We start from the raw sequence: 21,693 nt of genomic DNA, 5'->3' as shown, positions 1-21,693 counted from the left end.
TCTTCTACCTCTCCGTCTCTCTTGCTGGATCAAGAAGGCCGAGATCATCGTCGAGCTGTACGTGTGCTGAACGCGGAGGTGCCGTCCGTTCGGTACTAGATCGTGGGACTGATCGCGGGATTGTTCGCGGGGCGGATCGAGGGACGTGAGGACGTTCCACTACATCAACCGCGTTCTCTAACGCTTCTGTTGTACGATCTACAAGGGTACGTAGATCACTCATCCCCTCTCGTAGATGGACATCACCATGATAGGTCTTCGTGCGCGTAGGAAAATTTTTGTTTCCCATGCGACGTTCCCCAACAGTGGCATCATGAGCTAGGTTCATGCGTAGATGTATTCTCGAGTAGAACACAAAAGTTTTTGTGGGCGGTGATGTGCGTTTTGCTGCCCTCCTTAGTCTTTTCTTGATTCCGCGGTATTGTTGGATTGAAGCGGCTTGGACCGACATTACTCGTACGCTTACGAGAGACTGGTTTCATCGCTACGAGTAACCCCGTTGCTCAAAGATGACTGGCAAGTGTCGGTTTCTCCAACTTTAGTTGAATCGGATTTGACCGAGGAGGTCCTTGGATGAGGTTAAATAGCAACTCATATATCTCCGTTGTGGTGTTTGCTTAAGTAAGATGTGATCCTACTAGATACCCATGGTCACCACGTAAAACATGCAACAACAAAATTAGAGGACGTCTAACTTGTTTTTGCAGGGTATGCTTGTGATGTGATATGGCCAACGATGTGATGTGATATATTGGATGTATGAGATGATCATGTTGTAATAGATAATATCGACTTGCACGTCGATGGTACGGCAACCGGCAGGAGCCATAGGGTTGTCTTTATAACTAACGTTTGTGCTTGCAGATGCGTTTACTATTTTGCTAGGACGTAGCTTTAGTAGTAATAGCATGAGTAGCACGACAACCCCGATGGCGACACGTTGATGGATATCATGATGATGGAGATCATGGTGTGACGCCGGTGACAAGAAGATCGTGCCGGTGCTTTGGTGATGGAGATCAAGAAGCACGTGATGATGGCCATATCATGTCACTTATGAATTGCATGTGATGTTAATCCTTTTATGCACCTTATTTTGCTTAGAACGACGGTAGCATTATGAGGTGATCTCTCACTAAAATTTCAAGACGAAATTGTGTTCTCCCCGACTGTGCACCGTTGCGACAGTTCTTCGTTTCGAGACACCACATGATGATCGGGTGTGATAGACTCAACGTTCACATACAACGGGTGCAAAACAGTTGCACACGCGGAACACTCGGGTTAAGCTTGACGAGCCTAGCATGTGCAGACATGGCCTCGGAACACATGAGACCGAAAGGTCGAGCATGAATCGTATAGTTGATATGATTAGCATAGGGATGCTTACCACTGAAACTATTCTCGACTCACGTGATGATCGGACTTGAGATAGCGGATTTGGATCGTGTACCACTCAAATGACTAGAGAGATGTACTTTTTGAGTAGGAGTTCTTAAGTAATATGATTAATTGAACTAATTGTCATGAACATAGTCTAATGGTCTTTGCGAATTACGATGTAGCTTGCGCTATAGCTCTACTGTTTTTACATGTTCCTAGAGAAAATTTAGTTGAAAATTGATAGTAGCAACCTTTGCAGACTGAGTCTGTAAAACCGAGGATTGTCCTCGTTGCTACGCAGAAGGCTTATGTCCTTAATGCACCACCCGGTGTGCTGCACCTCGAGCGTCGTCTGTGGATGCTATGAACATCCGACATACACGTTACTGATGACTACACGATAGTTCAGTGCAAGATACTTGATGGCTTAGAAGCAAGGCGCCGAAAACGTTGTAAAACGTCACGGAACATAAGTGATGTTCCGAAGAGATGAAATTGTGATTTCATGCTTGTGCCCTTGTTAAGAGGTTCGAGACCTCCAAACAAGATTCTTTGTCCACAAAGTAAAGGAGAAAAGCTCAATCATTGAGCGTGTGCTCAGATTGTCTGAGTACGACAATCGCTTGAATCAAGTGGGAGTTAATCTTCCAGATGAGATAGTGATGGTTCTCCAAAGTCACTGCCACCAAGCTATGAGAGCTTCGTGATGAACTATAACATATCAAGGATAGATACTATGATCTTTTGAGTGATTCGCGATGTTTGACACTGCGAAAGTAGAAATCAAGAAGGAGCATCAATAGTTGATGGTTAGTAAAACCACTAAGTTTCAAGAAAGGCAAGGGCTAGAAGGGATACTTCGTGAAACGGCAAAACAGTTGCTGCACTAATGAAGAGACCCAAGATTAAACCCAAACCCGAGACTAAGTGCTTCTATAATAAGGGGAACAGTCACTGAGGCAGAGCAACTCTAGATACTTGGTGGATAAGAAGGCTGGAAAAGTCGAGAGAAGTATATATGTGATATACATAATGTTGATGTGTACTTTACTAGTACTCCTAGTAGCACGAGGGTATTGGATACCGGTTCGGTTGCTAAGTGATTAGTAACGCGAAATGAAAGCTACGGCATAAACGGAGACTAGCTAAAGGCGAGGTGACGATGTGTGTTGGAAGTGTTTCCAAGGTTGATATAATCAAACGTCGCACGCTCCCTCTACCATCGGGATTGGTGTTGAACCTAAATAATTGTTATTTGGTGTTTGCGTTAAGCGTGAACATGATTGGATCGTGTTTATTGCAATACAATTATTCATTCAAAGAGAATAATGGTTACTCTATTTGCTTGAATAATCACCTTCAATGGTTTACTGAATCTCGATTGTAGTGTTACACATTGGTGCCAAAAGATACGAGTTAATAATGATAGTACCACTTACTTGTGGCACTGCCGCTTGAGTCATGTTAGTATAAATTGCATGAAGAGGCTCCATGCTGATGGATCTTTGTACTCACCTGATTTCGAATCACTAGTGACATGCAAATCATACCACATGAGCAAGGCCTTGTTTTCGTTGAGATGAAACAAGATAGTAACTTGTTGGAAAGTGATACATTTTGATGTATGCAGTCCAGTGAGTGCTGAGGCACGCAGTGGATATCATTATGTTCTTACTTCACTGACGACTTGAGTAGATACAGAAGTATTTACTTAATGAATCACAAATCTGAAATATTGAAAAGTTCAATTCTGTTTCAGAGTGAAGTTCGTCGTAACAAGAAGATGAACTGTCTACGATGTGATCATAGAAATGAATATCTGAGTTACGAGTTTTTGGTACACAGTTAAGACAATGTGGAAATTGTTTCACAGTTCATGCCACCTGGAACATCATAGTGTGATGATGTGTCTAAACATCATAGCCACGCACTATTTAGTATGGTGCATACTGTGATGTCTCTTATCGAATTACCACTATCGTTTATGGGTTATGCATTAGAGACAACCGCACTCACTTTAAATAGGGCACCGCGTATTTCCGTTGAGATGACACAGTATAGACTGAGGTTTAGAGAAATCTAAACTGTCGTTTCTTGAAAGTTTGGGGTTTCGACACTTATGTGAAAAGGTTTCAGTCTGATAAGCTCGAACCCAAAGCGGATAAATGCATCTTCATAGGATATCCAAAACAGTTGGGTACATCTCCTATCTCAGATCCGAAAGCAAAGTGTTTGTTTCTAGAAACGGATCCTTTCTCGAGGAAAGGTTTCTCTCGAAAGAATTGAGTGGGAGGGTAGTAGAACTTGATGAGGTTATTGAACCATCACTTCAACTAGTGTGTAGCAGGGCGTAGGAAGTTGTTCCTGTGGCGCCTACACCAATTGAAGTAGAAGCTGATGATGGTGATCATTGAGCTTCGAATCAAGTTACTACAAACCTCGTAGGTCGACAAGGTCGCATACTGCTGCAGAGTAGTACGGTAACCCTGTCTTGGAGGTCATGTTGTTGAGCAACAGTGAACCTACGAGTTATGGAGAAAGCGATGGTGGGCCCAGATTCCGACAAATGGCTGGAAGCCATGAAATCCGAGAGAGGATCCATGTGTGAAAACAAAGTGAAGACTTTGGTAGAACTACTTGATGGTCATAGGACTATTGAGTAAAAATGGATCTTTAAAGGAAGACAGACGATGATGGTGATAAGTCACTATTAAGAAAAGCTCGACTTGTCGCAAAGATGTTTTCGACAAGATCAAACAGTTGACTGTGATGAGACTTTCTCACTCGTAGCGATGCTAAAGGTCTGTTAGAATTATGTTAGTTGTTGATGCATTATTTATGAAATATTGCACGTAGGATATCAAAACATTGTTTTCTCGACGGTTTCCTTGAGCAAACATTGTATGTGATACAACCAGAAGGTTTTGTCGATCCTAAAGATACTAGCAAGTATGCAAGCTCCAGCGATCCTTCAATGGACTGGTGCAAGCATCTCGGAGTTGGAATATACACTTTGATGAGATGATCAAAGATTTTGGGTTTGTACAAAGTTTGTGAGAAACTTGTATTTCCAAAGAAGTGAGTGGGAGCACTATAGAATTTCTGATAAGTATATGTGGTTGACATATTGTGGATCAGAAGTAATGTAGAATTTCTGTAAAGCATACAAGGTTGTTTGAAAGGAGTTTTCAAAGGAATACCTGGATTGAGCTACTTGAACGTTGAGCATCAAAGATCTATGGAGATAGATCGAAAGCGCTTAATGGAAGTTTCAAACAAGATGCATGCCTTGACAAGTTTTGAAGGAGTTGAAAATAGATCAACAAAGAAGGAGTTCTTGGTTACGTTGTAAGGTGTGAATTTGAGTAAGACTCAAAACCCGACCACGGCAGAATAAAGAGAATAGACGAAGGTCGTCTTCTATGCCTTAGCCGTAGAATCTAAAGTATGCCATGTTGTGTACCGCACCTGATGTGTGCCTTGACTCAAAGTCTGTTGAGAGGTACAGAGAGTGATCCGTGATTGAATCACTAGCAGCGGTCAAAATTTATCCTTGGTAACAAATGGACTTAGGAATTTTTCTCGATTATGGAGGTGGTTAAAGAGTTCGTCGTAAAGGGTTACGTTGATGCAAGCTTTGACACTAATCTGAATAACTATGGGTAGTGAAACGGATTCATACAGTAGAGTAGATATTTGGAGCATTTCCGAATAGCACGTAGTAGCAGCATCTATAAGATGACATAAAGATTTGTAAAGAACGCACGGATCTGAAAGTTTCAGAGCCGTTGACTAAAAACCTCTCTCACGAGCAAGACGTGATCAGACCCCATAACTATACGGGTGTTGGATTCGTTGGAATCACATGGTGATGTGAACTAGATTATTGACTCTAGTGCAAGTGGGAGACTGTTGGAAATATGCCCTAGAGGCAATAATAAATTAGTTATTATTATATTTCTTAGTTCATGATAATCGTTTATTATCCATGCTATAATTGTATTAGTTGGAAACACAATACTTGTGTGGATACATAGACAAAACACTGTCCCTAGTAAAGCCTCTAGTTGACTAGCTCGTTGATCAAAGATGGTCAAGGTTTCCTGGCCATAGGCAAGTGTTGTCACTTGATAACGGGATCACATCATTAGGAGAATCATGTGATGGACTAGACCCAAACTAATAGACGTAGCATGTTGATCGTGTCATTTTGTTGCTACTGTTTTCTGCGTGTCAAGTATTTATTCCTATGACCATGAGATCATATAACTCACTCACACCGGAGGAATGCTTTGTGTGTATCAAACGTCGCAACGTAACTGGGTGACTATAAAGATGCTCTACAGGTATCTCCGAAGGTGTTAGTTGAGTTAGTATGGATCAAGACTGGGATTTGTCACTCCGTGTGACGGAGAGGTATCTCGGGGCCCACTCGGTAATACAACATCACACACAAGTCTTGCAAGCAATGTAACTTAATGTAAGTTGCGGGATCTTGTATTACGGAACGAGTAAAGAGACTTGCCGGTAAACGAGATTGAAATAGGTATGCGGATACTAACGATCGAATCTCGGGCAAGTAACATACCGAAGGACAAAGGGAATGACATACGGGATTATATGAATCCTTGGCACTGAGGTTCAAACGATAAGATCTTCGTAGAATATGTAGGATCCAATATGGGCATCCAGGTCCCGCTATTGGATATTGACCGAGGAGTCTCTCGGGTCATGTCTACATAGTTCTCGAACCCGCAGGGTCTGCACACTTAAGGTTCGACGTTGTTTTATGCGTATTTGAGTTATATGGTTGGTTACCGAATGTTGTTCGGAGTCCCGGATGAGATCACGGACGTCACGAGGGTTTCCGGAATGGTCCGGAAACGAAGATTGATATATAGGATGACCTCATTTGGTTACCGGAAGGTTTTCGTGCATTACCGGAAAAGTTTCGGGCTCATCGGTAGTGTACCGGGAGTGCCGGGAGGGGTGCCGGGGACCATCGGGAGGGGTGTCACGCCCCAAGGGGTCTCATGGGCTATGGGAATAGATAAACCAGCCCCTAGTGGGCTGGAATAAGTTCCCACTAAAGCCCATAAGGTTTGAGAAGGAAAAAAACACAAGGTGGAAAGAGTTTCCAAGTGGGAAGGTGGAATCCTACTCCAAGTAGGATTGGAGTAGGACTCCTCCACCTCCAATTTCGGCCAAACCTTTAGGTTTTGAGGCTGCCTCCTCCCCTCCCTCCCACCTATATATACGGAGGTTTTAGGGCTGATTTGAGACGACTTTCTCACGGCTGCCCGACCACATACCTCCATAGTTTTTCCTCTAGATCGCGTTTCTGCGGAGCTCGGGCGGAGCCCTGCTGAGACGAGATCATCACCAACCTCCGGAGCGCCGTCACGCTGCCGGAGAACTCTTCTACCTCTCCGTCTCTCTTGCTGGATCAAGAAGGCCGAGATCATCGTCGAGCTGTACGTGTGCTGAACGCGGAGGTGCCGTCCGTTCGGTACTAGATCGTGGGACTGATCGCGGGATTGTTCGCGGGGCGGATCGAGGGACGTGAGGACGTTCCACTACATCAACCGCGTTCTCTAACGCTTCTGCTGTACGATCTACAAGGGTACGTAGATCACTCATCCCCTCTCGTAGATGGACATCACCATGATAGGTCTTCGTGCGCGTAGGAAAATTTTTGTTTCCCATGCGACGTTCCCCAACAGTATTATCGAGTGGGCCCTAGAGATACCTCTCGGTCGCACGGAGTGACAAATCCCAGTCTCGATCCACACCAACCCAACAGACACCTTCAAAGATACCTGTAGAGCACCTTTATAGTCACCCAGTTAAGTTGTGACACTTGATACACACAAGGCATTCATCCAGTGCCCGGGAGTTTCATGATCTCATGGTCATAGAAACAGATACTTGACATGTGGAAAACAGTAGCAATAAACTGACACGATCATATGCTACGTTTATAGTTTCGGTCTTGTCCGTCACATCATTATCCTAATGATGTGATCCCGTTATCAAATACAACTCATGTCCATGGTCAGGAAACCTTGACCATCTTTGAATCAACGAGCTAGTCCTTAGAGGCTCACTAGGGACAGTGTGTTGTCTATATACCCACACATGTATTTTAGTTTCCAATCAATACAATTCTAGCATGGATAATAAACGTTTATCTTGAACAAGGGAATATAATAATAACTAATTTATTATTGCCTCTAGGGCATATTTCCAACAAGAGATGGTGGCTTGTACCTTTCCAATGTATTTTTTACTTCACTTGATAATTTGTCCTAAAATGTCTATTTAGGGAGTATGTGTCTACTCATTGTTTCACTATGCTTCTCTTGCTTTGCACTTTAGAGCATCTACATCCCGAACTTGCAAATTCGGCCTCTCAAACATCCGCAAACGTGTTCAGACGTGTGTATAGACACTGAGTGGCCATGTCTTAAATAACGCATTCTACAATGAGACACCTCAAATATAATATTTCAAATTCATACAAACTCATGCAACTACTACGTCTACACACATTGTCCGGCTATTCCATCACTAGTAACATGCCTTCGGACTATCAAAATTTGGCATGTTTGGGTATGATGGACATCATCCATGGTTGCCCCTCCCCTTCTCGTAGCCCTTGTCGTCCTTCTCGCGAAAGTATCGATCAAAGAAGCAGTACGGATCGAGTCGGATCTGCTCCTCGCCGGAGGTGTCCTTGTCGTCGATGACTTCCTTCTCCACCTTCAATGGCAGTCCGACCAATTCATGGACTGTCCTATTCTGCTCCCGGGCGATGGTGCGTGTGTTTGCCCGCTATCGTTTCTTCAAAATGTGGGCATGGATGGCTTCCTCCTCTGCGGTTGTCAGCACCACCGCATTAGCTCCTTCCGCCGTCGCCATTTCCCCCGCGATACGGGACTCAACGGCCATTATCCTCTCCTTTCCACGGAGGGCAGCTCGTTCCCGGTGGAACTCATAGTTTGTCGGATCGGTGATGGCAAAGGAGAGACTTTTCGGATGCTGAGGCCGCAATGATCCAGCCCTGGAGGATCGAGGCCCGTTGAGACGACGCGATGGAGTTGCGGCGGAGATATCTTGTCGTCGGTCGGGCGCTGTCCTCGCGGGAGTGGTGGAGTGCAACGTGGACCGCCATTGCCTCCTCCAACCCGCAAAGGATGACACCCGAGTCAACGGATCCGGACTAATCGGAGTTAGATCCGTTGCCCTTCATGCTGGAGAAGGTCGGAGATCGTCGAAGATAAGCTTGGGTGGCGGATGGGAATAGAGGAGAGTGAAGTGAAGTGGCTAGGATTTGATCCGGCGAGCGGATAGGGACAACTATATGCAGGGTCGATGCGGGCCAACGTGAGCCTGACCGATGTGGCGGGTGTGCCCACGCGCCCTTATATCTGCCTTATATTTGAATTGGATATGTAAGGCGCCGATTAGCCCAGACATTTGAAGTCCTTTTGAGGCCTTTGATTGGATCGGAATTCCTTGATTGATCAATGATCGGATAGCTTACCCGAATGTTTGAGATGGATATAAGGGTTCGGCTGGCTGCAGATGCTCTTACCTACATGTCCAAATAACTATGACAAGCACTAGCGATTGTTGCCAACAAGTGTAGTATTATCTTATCTTAACCTTTTGCGAGGCATGTGATTGCTTTCCTAACCAGCGAAATGGGAGCACACCATGCACACGGATCACGAGGTTCAGAGAATAGGTTGTGTGCTGTGAAAAAGAGATTGCGCACCTTGAGAATGACTTGTACTGTTTTTTACATGTTTTATTCGTATTATAAAAATCAAATACAAATTAAAAATTATATAAAGATCAACATAACAAAACTAAAATGATATGAAAACATCGCTGAGTTTAACATCAATGTCCGTCACTTGCTTTTGACACCACCACAACGCCATCAAAGAAAAAACTAACGGGTCACCTCCTCACGTGAGATCAATGCGGCTCCATCGTTGATATGCGGCTTTGCGGACCTTTAAGATGACTCATCAAAGATGAAGCCATTGTCGTTGAACGAATCAGACCGGGGCAACACCTCGGACACGCCATCGAACTTCAGATCTGACACCCCATCACGACTAAGACGTCAATGGAGTAAACCCTACGTGCCATCCATCAACCACGAACCCAGCACACGTTTCATCTTCTAGATGTCGTCGATGCATACCACAATCTGCATCCGTTCCTGGACTACCTTCCAAGCTCCGCGCCGATGCTGGAGCAGACGTCGTCGCAACAGCGGAGCCCGAGGACACAAGTCCACCACAAAGATGTTGTCGCCGCCATGATATCTCCGCTTGAACAGACTGGTTCCCAAATCCATCACCGATCATAGAGACGATCGCCTCGTAGGATAAGAATCTGGAACTTCTTTATTCAGCATCGTCGTCGTCATCGTCGCCGAAACCAAGACGTTGGACGATCCAAAACCTAAGAGCATCTCTCGCCGTGCCCCAAGACGGGCCCCGAATCACCTTTTGCGCCGGATTTGGCCAAACCTAGCCCCGACGACCCCAAGTCAAACCCAACACCCTGGGGACGCTTGGGGGCGACCGGTGCTATTTTTGCATGCGCAAACCCCAGTGTCAGCCTCTCTCCTCTCTCTCTTTCTCTCTCTCTCCTCCCCTTTTTCTGCTAGGCCCATCATGTGCATGCAAAAAAGGAATCCCCCCTCTCCCTCCGCATGTGACCGCTGGGGTGGGGGACGGCTGAAAAACAATTCACCCCCAACCCAAAAAATCTGTCGGGGCAACCCCGGACGCCTCCTGGGGACACAACGGCTAGAGATGCTCTAAGCTACTAGGGCCCAAAACCTAGTAGCCCTAAACCTAAAGAAAAAAAATGCATGCATGGATCTGACGACCCCCCACAAGACCGACGACCAAGAGATCGCCGATGGAGGAGAATCCCCGGAGAACAGAACGAAATTATTGGTTCTCTTGACGGCGGCGGCGACTAGGATTTCTGGTCTGTCCCACCCCGCCCCGCCCCTGCGACCCCTTCTCCGGAATGACTTGCACTGTTGACAACAATCTGTTGTGCATGCTACTCCTTTCGAGCCATATTAACTGTCTCTAAGTTAGTAAAGTACAACAAAACAGGTCCCTGGTTATTTTATTTTCAAATGTTTATTTGAAAAAATAAAAAATAAAAAATAAACGCCACCAGGGAATATGCCAGAAGGAGAAGGCTTTACAGAAGGCACACCAAGGTGATTGAAAAGAAAAAAAGAGAGAACTGGCAAATAATAATTGTTCGCGTGTTGCTGCTCCACCATCTTCGGGGGCGCTTGGTCGGATTTGTCCAGGAGACTGGTGACCTGCGCTCCTCGCAAGCCCGGCATCACCTATGCTTTCCATAGAAGGTAGTTTCCCTTGGTGAGCTTCTCGGCAAGTGCAGCTTCGAGGTTGAGGGAGACGGGTGTCGAGGAGGAAGCCATCGTGATCGATGGGGTTTCTGGTGATCAATGGACTTTGGCTAGATCAATGGAAAAAATGATGGCTATGTATACCATGTTAGATGGAAGCGATCCTACTCCCTCGAGAGGGAGCCTCGTGTGTTTATATTGATTGGGGCAAAACCTTTGTCGTGGCTTACAAGTAAGAGGAGACCGAACCTGGTAGGATTCGGTTGTTAGAGAGAACAAGATAGCTAAGAGAGAGAAGTCGGTTGAGATTACAACATTTCTTTAAGTTTAACACAAATAAGTATGACAAGCACTAGCGATTGTTGCCAACAAGTGTAGCATTATCTTCAACTTTGGAGAGACATGCGATTGCTTTCCTAACCAGCGAAATGGGAGCGCACCATGCACATGGATGATGGACCACGAGATTCACAGATAGGTTGTGTGCTGTTTATTCATAAATGTGAAAAAGAGATTGCGCACCTTGAGAATGACTTGTACTGTCGACAACAATTTGTTGTGCATGCTACTCCTTTGGAGCAATATTAACCGTCGCTAAGTTAGTACAGTACAACAAAACAGGTCCCTAGTTATTTTATTTTCAAATGCTTATTTGCAAAAAAAAAAATATATATCAAAAGCCAGCAAGGAATATGCCAGAAGGAGAATGCTTTACAGAAGGCACACCAAGGTGATTGAAAAGCAAAAAAGAGAGAACTGGCAAATAATAACATGAAAATACGGAATGCCTAGCTGCCTGGCAGAAAGGAACTAACAAGACAATGGGGTAAAAGACAGTCTTTTCACGGACATGAACACGGGCTTCAGAAGTGGGCACCCTGAGGACGGTGAAGTGCGCGGCACAGCTACCTTTTCTCTAACACCTCTTTGATCCCGTCAAGCCTCTCTAAATACTTTACGAACAACAATACGAGTGGTTTATATCGAATCTAAACACCGCGTCAGGCCGCACCTGTCAAAGCTGTTGAATCACTATTTAAATTTGATTATCGCCATGCCCACAGCCACATCACTCCAGGAAAAGAAAAGGAATGCAATAGCACACGCTGGGCCTGGAAGGGACCTCTCTGCCCACTGAAAACAACGGACTTGCTTCGTCTAGAAATTCTCTGTTTCATGACAAACGTAGGATTAAACTCGACGGTTGCACAGACAGAAACAACACCATCATGGATTGTTCAATTCAGAGATAAACACGCGAGGGCAATAATACCAAACATGAAACGCTGAAGCAGATCTACAGCCTGAACAGCCTCATATCCTGCTGGGCATTATCTTTTGTCCAGATTTCACCGCATTTCTGGACAACGAGTGCCGCCACCAGTACTCTCGAGTTATAATGAAATACTCCCTCTGTCACAAAAGATAAGTACTAACAAAATTCTCATCGCGGCCTGGCATCCTAGCGGCTATTTCCAGACCACGTCACTGAAGAATCTGAGGGCAGGGGCGCCTCTAACCTCCACATCAACAAGTGGTGCTTGGATTAGCTCTAGGCCGCCAAGCTCACGATCATTGCTTATCATATTCAGGGCGCGTGCTTCTTCCTGAAACCGTCAAGTTCTAATTAATTCAGGAAACCAACACTAAGGAATATAGCATTGCTAAGATACGATTATGCGAATGGAAGCTCCTCGCCAAATTGAATCATAGGAAATACAACACGTGTACCGACTTGCCAGAATCGTAGCAGCTCTGTACCTTGCGTTTTGTAGAACAGAATCTGCAATCAGATGTAGAGGGCGGCAACACTTGATTTACGATAAGCCTTGTTGCTGGCGCACCATCCTTCTTTAAAGATGCATGAAACCTTGATGACTCAGTAATCGCCATCACCTGAGAAAGCGAGCACCGACAAGCATGATCAAAGCGATGCAGCTACCATGTATGCGTTTTATGCATTTCAATCCTTGCTAACACATTTTTGCATCAAATAAATGTTGCCACTATTGCAAAAATGGTTGGGCATTTACCGTAGGAATCGTCACAATGATAAATTCAGTTGATTGTGGATCTTGCATAAGCTCATGTACTCTGGCAATCTGCTTCCTGAGCACCTCTATCTTGGCAGGCTTTAGACAATAGAAAGATGACCAGTCCGTAATATGTACTGCAAACATAACTATCCAACTGAAACAGGAAATTAGTATGCACTCACATCTATTTGGTCTTTCCCGAAAGCTGATTTAAGAGCTGGGAAGGATGACGCCATATTCACAGCCTGAAAAGTCCGTGGAGTTGCATGTGTTATGCTCACTTGCACATTCGCATAAACACGAGACTAGTTTCAGGGTCCCAGCAAAGCATAATTCAGGAAAGTTCCCAAACAAGTTTCAACAGCTGGTACAAAAATCTGTGCTTCCTACATCAATGTGGATGCGCACTGTATTTATAGTGTTTATTTTCTTTAACTATTTGAATTCAATACCAACATGTAGTCAAAAGGCATTGTGACCAACATGTAGTCACAACAAAAAGGACACTGCAGTTCTCACAATGCACCAACATTTTGTAGTCAAAAGGCCTTGTGACCTGTAGCATGCACCGCCTAATATCTCATATGGAACTCATTTGGGCATTTCAGCAATATAAAGAAATTAACTAAAGATATTTCTAAGTAATATTACATGAGCAAAAAGAGCGTGGAGGGTTTCAAAACAGGAAACAAACCGGCACAAAAGTATTTGGCCTTATAATGGGTATTCTAATTGTCCAAGAAAAAAAAAAGGCGAGTTGAACCTAACAAAGGGGGTTGTTTGGCTTCCTTTTCTCTTTCTACAATTAAAATTCGTGACAATAAGTCCATAGCCCAGTTTAATGCTTACACCGCATGGAAAAATCTTAGCTTGATGCAGTTTGTAGCTTTAGCCCACATAAAAAAACAACTCCGGGGAAATCTTAAAGAACCACTATGGTTGCACCACTTGCATGGCATGGGTGCAAAGTTTAGTCTCACATGGAGGGGAATTGATATCAACATACAAGGGACTCTCGGTCTCTCACTCCTCCTAAGAGCTTGAGAAGAGGACTGATCTCTGTTTTTTAGTCGCTCGACTCGACTAGTCTACGAGTCGCACTTCCAGGGTCGACTCAACCTCTCGACTCGACTCTTGGGATGAGTCGAGCGACTAGTCTCGACTAGTCGTGGTTTCTGGGTCGAACGACTCATTTTTGGGGGGCCCACCTGTCATATGTTTTGTTTACTGTATTTGCTTGCACATCCCCCCTGGAAACCTAGATCGAACCAGTCCCTCCTGACCCAATCCTCTCCTTGGCAGCCGCCGCTACCCCTGGTTTGCTGCTCGCCCACTCCTCCCCTCCTCCCCTGGTTGCTGCTGCTGCTGCTGTTCTGCTCCTCCCCTCCTCCCCTGGTTGCTGCTGCTGCTGGTTTGCTCCTCCCCTGGTTGCTGCTGCTGCTGGTCTGCTCCTCCCCTGGTTGCTGCTGCTTTACTCACGTCGACTCGTCGACCATGAGTCTAGACTAGTCACGACTAGTCTAGAGAGCCGAGCCGAGCCAAGCTCAGACCCATGTCAAGTGTGCGTTTTATTTTTGCCGGCTGGAATGGCCAGTGTGCTGCAAAAGAATTCTCACAGGTTCAATGGAAAGAATGTGGTCGTTCAAACTGCGTTCAGAACAGTGAGACACAAGATGGTTTTCATTTGACAAAGCTTGAAGTGCACACCTGTAAACGGGTTCGATTTCAGGGCAGCAACAAAGCCTTGTAATTGAAAATTGGCTAAACAAATAAGGTTTTAGGATTGTTGGAATAAGTAGGAAATTTATAATTAAACCAACCCAGATTAATACCATGACAACTGTGCTAGCAATATTAATCATACTGTAAACTAGGCATGCGAGTTACGTACAAAACATAGAACTCGCATGGCTATAAAATTCGCATAAATAGCATTCACATGAACGGAAAAGAGGTGAAAAGACATACAATCTAGTCAAGCTGTGGCAGTCATGCTGGTGTCGGCCATGGCGAGATCGGCAATGTCAAAGTCGTGGAAGTAGTCTCGGTCATGGAAGTAGACAAACGAAGGTGAGCAGTCGTAACGACACAATCCCCAAAAAACTTATCACCCTCCACCCGATACAGGTTCATGAAGGCGCATTTCCGGAACCCTGCTCTTCCGTTCAGCCAAGATGAGCGAGAGGAACGGTGAAAGTGGTGCGAGCGGGCAGATGGTAGGTGCACTCTGATGGGTGACTGTTAGGGTTGCCGAAGTACTCTCTTTATAGTCGGTGGGGTAAGATGATGGGATAAACCCACATCCGAGTCGGTAACAGCCCACCATCGAACAAACCGGAAATGGCTGTTACTAATGCATCTACTAATGACTCGTAACTAATAATAAATAATTATGAACTCTAACCAGCAACCTAAAAAACAGACACTTAGCATGCATCTAAGCCCAGCTCGACGAAACACGACGCGGACGTGTGTTACATGGCATGACGAGGCAGGCGGCAGCGGCAGAGGAGGAGAGTGCGTGTATCGGTCTTCTTCTCAATCTATTAGCAGGAGTGAGAGAGAGTCCCTTATATGTTGGTCTCAACTCCCCTCCACTCTCCATGTGGGACTAAACTTTGCACCTATGCCATGCAGTAAGTAGGCCTTTGAAATTTTCAAGGAATTATTTTCTTATATGAGCGAAAGCCCACAAACCAAAACAGTATTTCCCTGTCGCTGTTCCTTAATAATTACTACTTTGATCACCATTACATAAATATCTCAAGAAAAAAACATGCGCAAACACATACTCTATCAAGCGAAGTTCATGTAACCAGGATAAAGCTATAAGAAGCGGTTAGTGCTTGCGGCAAAGCTCACCTTATTGGCCATACCAAGGAGCTTTTCCATTAAAGTTGTAGCAGATAAAAGGTTAAGTGTATGCCCCTGTGCAGTATATAAGTATAATAACTCAATTAGAAGTGAAAGAAGCAGAAATAGAATAAACTTGGATTCAAGGCAAGGCAAAGTGAAGTGTGCATACAGTGGCCGGGGTATCCAAAACTATGCGCCTAAATTTATTGCTCTCTTGCAGTTCAACAATTTGTACCAGCTGCAAGGATACGCTTCAGGTGATGACTAAACTTTACAAAGAGTCTATGTAACGAATAATAAATTCACCACCAAAGTGTAAACTTTGATTGGTACCTTAGAAATTGCAACGGCTTCTCCAAGTCCAGGAGTTTTCATCAGCATTTCATGCAGCTTATTCTTTCCCAGCTTTAAAGGCCAGACATCATGGGTATAAGTAATGTTAACTAGTAGGATATTAATACAAAAGCATGCCTCTTCTCGAAGAAATAGCAAACAAAAAATAAGTTTATGGTACTCTGTCTGATCAGACAATGTTGAATAAAAAATGCATGTGAAATAGTCGGCCAACTGACCAGTGGTATGCAAATATGGTGTAGGTGTGCTACATAATAAGGTATATAAGCATATGAAACCAACTCGTGTCCAAAGTCCAAACTCAAGACACATCATTATCTAGGTGTGTTGCAAATCAAGAAAATGGCAGTGCAAGAACAAACATACATGTAGCCTATGGCATATACGATTTAAGCATCAATGTAGTTGCAAATAAAAAGGAACTTTACTGACAATGCCATTGTTCAACTGGAAATTGGAGATGGCCAATAAAAGGACTCAAAATGGCTAACAGAAATTACATGCAACTTTAGTCTGACATACTCAAATGTTCTCATTTCTCAATGAACTGTGACACTGGAAATCAACTAAAATGCAAGATGGGGAAGCAAAAAAATAAGATTTCCAAGGTAATGTTTACCGGATCAGCAAGAACTCCAAGCCCTATCTTGTCCAGTATATTACGGATAAAAGATCCACCATTAGAAGATTCCTCTTTTGTATTAACATGGCCAATCTGTAAAGAAACAAGTTCCATCCATCATCAAAGAACAAGCATGACCAGAATTGGATCCTCTACATGACTTCATGAAGTGTACAAGCATGGCAGAACACAGTTTCAACTACGAAATGGAAAACATCGACTTCTTACATTCACTACCTCCAGGATCATAAAAGGTTTTTGTTTTATGATTGGACACCTAATGGTGGATATGCGCACCGACCAGATAAAACTGAAGGATGGAACGGGATATTGCAAACCATTCCAGTGCAACTGCTCCTACCTCGGCAGCAAAAAGAGAGTCAACTCCATTGACAGGTACGATATTACCGCCACTCAGGTCCTACAAAGAGAAAATGCAAGACATTCAAAAGAGGGGCTAAAGAAATAATCCCACTAGCATTTTGCATAACAATACAAGAGTTCAGATACTTGTTCAAATGTATCACCCAGTGAGTGTGCTGGGTGCATAGAAACTATGAGCGTCGGTTCACCACGGTTGGCAAACTTCATAGCAAGCGATGCCGCCATGCTTGTTGTCCCAACACCACCTTTGCCTCCAAGCACGTAGTACCTCTGTGTGCCGGCAACCATCTCACCGAATCCGCCATTAACCTCCACCAGACTGGAATTGCATCTTGCTGTAAAAAAAATTCAGAAATAGCACTATTAGCGTGTCCCTTGTGCTTCAGAGCAGCAGTCTGGTTTTAAGCTATCAAATCTAGAATTCAGTAGAGAAGTCACAACCGATCATGGCTCAGAAATCAGTACGATACAGATTCCAGGCATTGTCCAAGCTCGCACAACACAACGCAACATTTATCCCACAAGGAGAAATTGATTGGCATGCAGACTCTAATATCCATAACATGACAGCAACCAAACAGACCAAGAACTACAACTAGCAGCGAGTAAATATTCATTCATTTGATTCTTGTTACATGAGAGGTGGGAGAGGCGAGGGGGAGAGGTTGGACAGGAGGGCAAACCTTGGGTGCTCCGGTGGGCCACGAGGGGCTCCACCGCCGGCGGCGTAGAGAGGCGGCGGCAGGCAGCGAGGGTGAGGCGCCGAGCCGTAGGGTTCAGGAGAGCTGCCATTTGGGCTATAGGGCTCTTGGGTTGGCCGGGCTGGGGAGGGGACCGGGACTGGGTTCAGGTCTTTACGAATTGGGAGTCTTTCTCTCAGAAAAAAAAGAACGAATTGGAAATCTAAAGAAAGCTTGCAGCTATGCAACTGCATGAAAAAATGATTGAAAGTTTGAAATTATTTTACAAAAAGTCAAGATGGCCGAGTTGGTCTAAGGCGCCAGTTTCAGGTACTGGTCCGAAAGGGCATGGGTTCAAATCCCATTCTTGACATTTTTTTTCTCTTATGTACGAATGGTAAAAAAAATTCATTGTAATAAGTGTTTTATTTATATCATAAAAATGATCAACGATGATATCTATATCACTCATTCCTACATGTTATATTATAGTTATGATTATTCAATTCTTGACATTTTTTTTCTCTTTGTGTCATAAAATATGTCGAATATGTACGGATGGTAAAAAGAAATCATTGTAATAAGTCTTTTATTTATATCATAAAGATGATCAACGATGATATCTATATCACTCATGCCTACATGTTATATTATAGTTATGATTATTCAATTCTTGTATGCATGTTGTATTCCATAGGTAATATTCCTTTTGTCTCATAATATAAGAATAATAAGTGATATCTATATCACTATAATATCAAAAACTTTTTATATTATGAGATGAAGGAAGTAGATGAATAGCACCCAAATAGTTGCATATGTGCAATTAAAGCTTCATTGACATTCTATATCTCTTTTATCCACTTTCCTTCTCTTTTCCCTCCTCTCTCTCTCTCAATCACTAAGGGACAATTCTTTTGGGCAGCTTTAAAAATAAGCTGCCTCTTCATGGCTTGAAAAAAATGCTTTCTTAATTTATTGAGTCTTCTAAATTAGTTATTTCATAATTAATTTAGAAGCCTTGATAAATGAGGCAAACGGCTTATGGAGAAAGTTGGGCAGGAGGTGGCTTATTTTGTTACGTCGTCGAAAGAATTGGCCTTAAGATTGGGAGTTGCTGAAAATTCATAGCTTATGTGCTATCCAAATTCCTTTCTTAATATGTTTTTTCTCTTAGTGTCATAAAATACGAGGAACACACAAAGATGATATATCTCCAACATAACCACCCAACGTTCCTTCGATATGTGCGGATAAAATTATAGTAGTGCATGGTCTGTTGCCGCTAACTAAGGTTTGGGTCAAGTTTTCATCTTGCATATGCATCTTCCATTAGAAAGTGCACTTCTACACCCGAGCTCAAATGAGCTCGGGCGAACAGTTAATTCAAAACATGTTTAAATTTTTTTTAAAAAATTCTGATTTTTTTATAGTAAACTTTGAAATGTGTTCTAATAGCTTGCAAAATTTCAGTACGAAATCACATTTTTTGAAGTCGTTGTCAAAAAAACAAAATTAGTGCTTCAAAATGCTTTTGAAAGTAGCATTTTCAGAGTTTTGATTTTTTTTTGCCACGACTTCCACAAATGCTATCTCATGATGTAATTTTACAAGCACTTAGAACATTTGTCAAAGTTTACCCAGAAAAATTCAGATTTTTTGAACATTTTTATAATAGTTTTGGAACTTACTGTTCACCTGAGCTCATTTGAGCTCGGTTGCAAAAACATCACGTCCTCTTTCACTTTGTTATTTGGTTTTCCTCTCTCTCTCTCTCTCCCTCCCTCCCTCCCTCTCTCTCTCACACACACACATGTAGGTATCTTCTAAGCCCCGTTGTTATTGTTGGTCTTCTTCTTGCTCACCATCCTTCTTATTTCTTTGTTGTTCTTATAGATCTTTCGAGCCTCGGTGTGTCACTTCTTTTTCACCACTTTTATCTTTTCTCCTATTTTTTCGGTGCAATGTCGGCATGCATCGGTCGGTATAGATTGAACGACAAAATTTGTCCTTCACAAATGTATGGTTCAAGTTGATGTTCTTCTCGATGGGGTCTTCTCATTGATGCGGGCCTGGTGGCGAAAAGGCTCAGCCTGAGGAGCTACGGTGTAGTGGGGATGGTCGTCTAAGAGTTTGTTTGTTCACTACACATGGGCATCCTCTTTTCGTTGGAAAGAAGAGTGGCTCGTGATGAAGACTTCTCTTTGTCCGTCATAAGGATGAAAACTTCTCTTCATGCGAAACCAGACCGATAAGAGGCTCTTTGTCCACGGTAGGAACAAAGAGCGACTCATCGTCTGCAAGAGGAACAACCAGGTGATAGAACTGAAAAAAATAAGGATATGGTTTCGAGATTTTGTAACCAAAAAATTAACAATTTTTTTAAAAATCTTGTTACGAGGGCAATCATACCACTCATCGCAAAAGGATGGCTTCTTGATAGAAGAGTAGTTGCCACCGTTGAAGGTATTTATTATCTCAACAACGTGGCACTGAGAGGTGGGAGGACCTCGATCATTAGGAGTTTCTTGGTCTTTGTCAACGTCTAGCGGTGCTCTAGTTTTGTATGAATAAAGTTACTCTAGTTCTTTTTTTGGTCATGGCGTGAAGCTAAAGACATTTGTGTCCTTGCAAATCCTAGTATTTAGATATGATGAGTTTATGTTATTGCATCGAGTTGTTTTTGTTCCTCTGATCTTTGTGGAGTTAAAATCTTTCCTTGGCATCATAGTGATGATTTTGTGATTCGGCTAGGCTATCAACACTGACTCAAGTACAGGTGGTTCAAGATTTCATATCTTGGTGGATGGGCAACTCAAGACCATTTGAAAATCCTTCATTGGTAATCGTGTTTGTGCATGTGAAAAAGTAATAACATCGTTGCTTCAATCTAACTGTAGTTTTTTACTAAAGTCTTGGGAGTATTCTGTCCTACACATAGAAGATATTTTCAGCAGACACTATTGTAAGTTTTGGTCATATGGGTTACTTTGCACAAGCTCTGCAAAGAAAATATAAGACCTTTTCAAAGGGAATACTTTTTTAAAACTTAAAATTCAAAGCAATGTACCTGTGATAGTCACAGACTCATGAGTACTCTAAGGGTGTGTTTGGTTGTTGTCATCAGGTGGAACGTCATGGGTCCGTCCCGTTCCTATAGCTCATTCCCATGTTTGGTTAGTCAAACGAACCGAAATCCACTAGTCACAGAAAACGAAATATTCCCTTTATATACGAAATCGAGGAATACCTCTAATTCGGGTGGACGACATGAAACGAGCCCCTCGCACGCGCCCAACCTATCCTCTCGCGACTCCTTCTCTCAGCGTCGCCAACCCTCCTACATCCCTTTCTCTCGATCTCGATCTGCCATGTCTCCCCCTCTCCGGCGCCACCATCCCTCTCTTCTCTGTCGTCTCTCCTCCGTCATGGTGAGGCGACTTGCAGTGGGGCGGCGGGAGAGCAAGGAACGACCGATGCGGTTGTTGTGTCTGGTTCTGCTGCTAGCAATGAAGGGAGAGCACGTTTCTTACTTCTCATTTGCATATGTTCATTTTCACGGTGGATTTATGGGAATATTTTAGTTCCTGTTTGTGCAATGTTCTTCCCTATCTTTTCCATATGTTGTTGTCCCACATCCATGGCTACAGGCCATTAGTAGGCATTTTTTGTATCGTATGCAATACTTGTTGCTGGATGATTTGGTATGTGAACTCATGTATGGCTGGTTGTTTTTGGATGTGATGAATGAACTTGCTACCTTCTGTTCAAATTTGTGTTTGGTTGATGTCATATTTGTGTGATTCTTGTCATTATATATATTGTTATGTTGTTTGTCTTCGAATTATAAATGAAATAATGCTAAAAGTTTAAATTTTATGTGGTTTTATTTTTCACTCCATCTCTTCATCTCGGGAACGAAACTACTATATTTTACTTTTTTTGTTTGTATCAAACATT

At 43.4% G+C, this 21,693-nt stretch overlaps 1 protein-coding gene and 1 non-coding gene across 3 annotated transcripts; one reads left to right on the top strand and one right to left on the bottom strand.

Annotated features, from left to right (window-relative positions):
* Positions 1-12,043: 12,043 nt before the first annotated feature.
* On the bottom strand, positions 12,044-17,881 carry LOC123426916 (ATPase GET3B-like). 2 transcript variants are annotated; one of them, XM_045110825.1, is made up of 11 exons: positions 17,737-17,881; positions 17,180-17,388; positions 17,031-17,090; positions 16,667-16,762; positions 16,027-16,098; positions 15,863-15,931; positions 15,700-15,765; positions 13,020-13,082; positions 12,835-12,924; positions 12,563-12,697; positions 12,044-12,408 (listed from the first exon to the last, which is right to left on the bottom strand). In XM_045110825.1, the coding sequence occupies exons 1-11, from the start codon at positions 17,843-17,845 to the stop codon at positions 12,271-12,273; spliced, it is 1,107 nt and encodes a 368-aa protein (XP_044966760.1). In that variant the 5' UTR covers positions 17,846-17,881; the 3' UTR covers positions 12,044-12,270. The 2 variants fall into 2 exon arrangements, with proteins under 2 accessions (XP_044966760.1, XP_044966759.1); XM_045110824.1 differs by having other exon boundaries at positions 12,835-12,933; positions 17,737-17,879.
* A 144-nt stretch (positions 17,882-18,025) lies between these two features.
* On the top strand, positions 18,026-18,106 carry TRNAL-CAG. Its single transcript has one exon. It is a non-coding gene; the product is annotated as a tRNA-Leu (tRNA).
* The last annotated feature ends 3,587 nt before the right edge of the window (positions 18,107-21,693 follow it).

This window comes from Hordeum vulgare, chromosome 2H, assembly GCF_904849725.1.
Source record: "Hordeum vulgare subsp. vulgare chromosome 2H, MorexV3_pseudomolecules_assembly, whole genome shotgun sequence".
NCBI classification, from domain to species: domain Eukaryota; kingdom Viridiplantae; phylum Streptophyta; class Magnoliopsida; order Poales; family Poaceae; genus Hordeum; species Hordeum vulgare.
The sequence above is the reverse complement of the archived record's forward strand: the minus strand, read 5'-3'. Positions and strand labels throughout refer to the sequence as shown.

What these genes read in the sequence shown, in the direction of transcription:
- LOC123426916 (XM_045110824.1), bottom strand. Translation starts at nt 17,845, where the DNA reads ATGGCAGCTCTCCTGAACCCTACGGCTCGGCGCCTCACCCTCGCTGCC. An exon ending in TCGGGAAAGACCAAATAGAT is followed by an intron (nt 12,934 to 13,019) that starts GTGAGTGCATAC and finishes TATTGTCTAAAG; the next exon opens with CCTGCCAAGATAGAGGTGCT. An exon ending in TCTGTTCTACAAAACGCAAG is followed by an intron (nt 12,409 to 12,562) that starts GTACAGAGCTGC and finishes TGACGGTTTCAG; the next exon opens with GAAGAAGCACGCGCCCTGAA.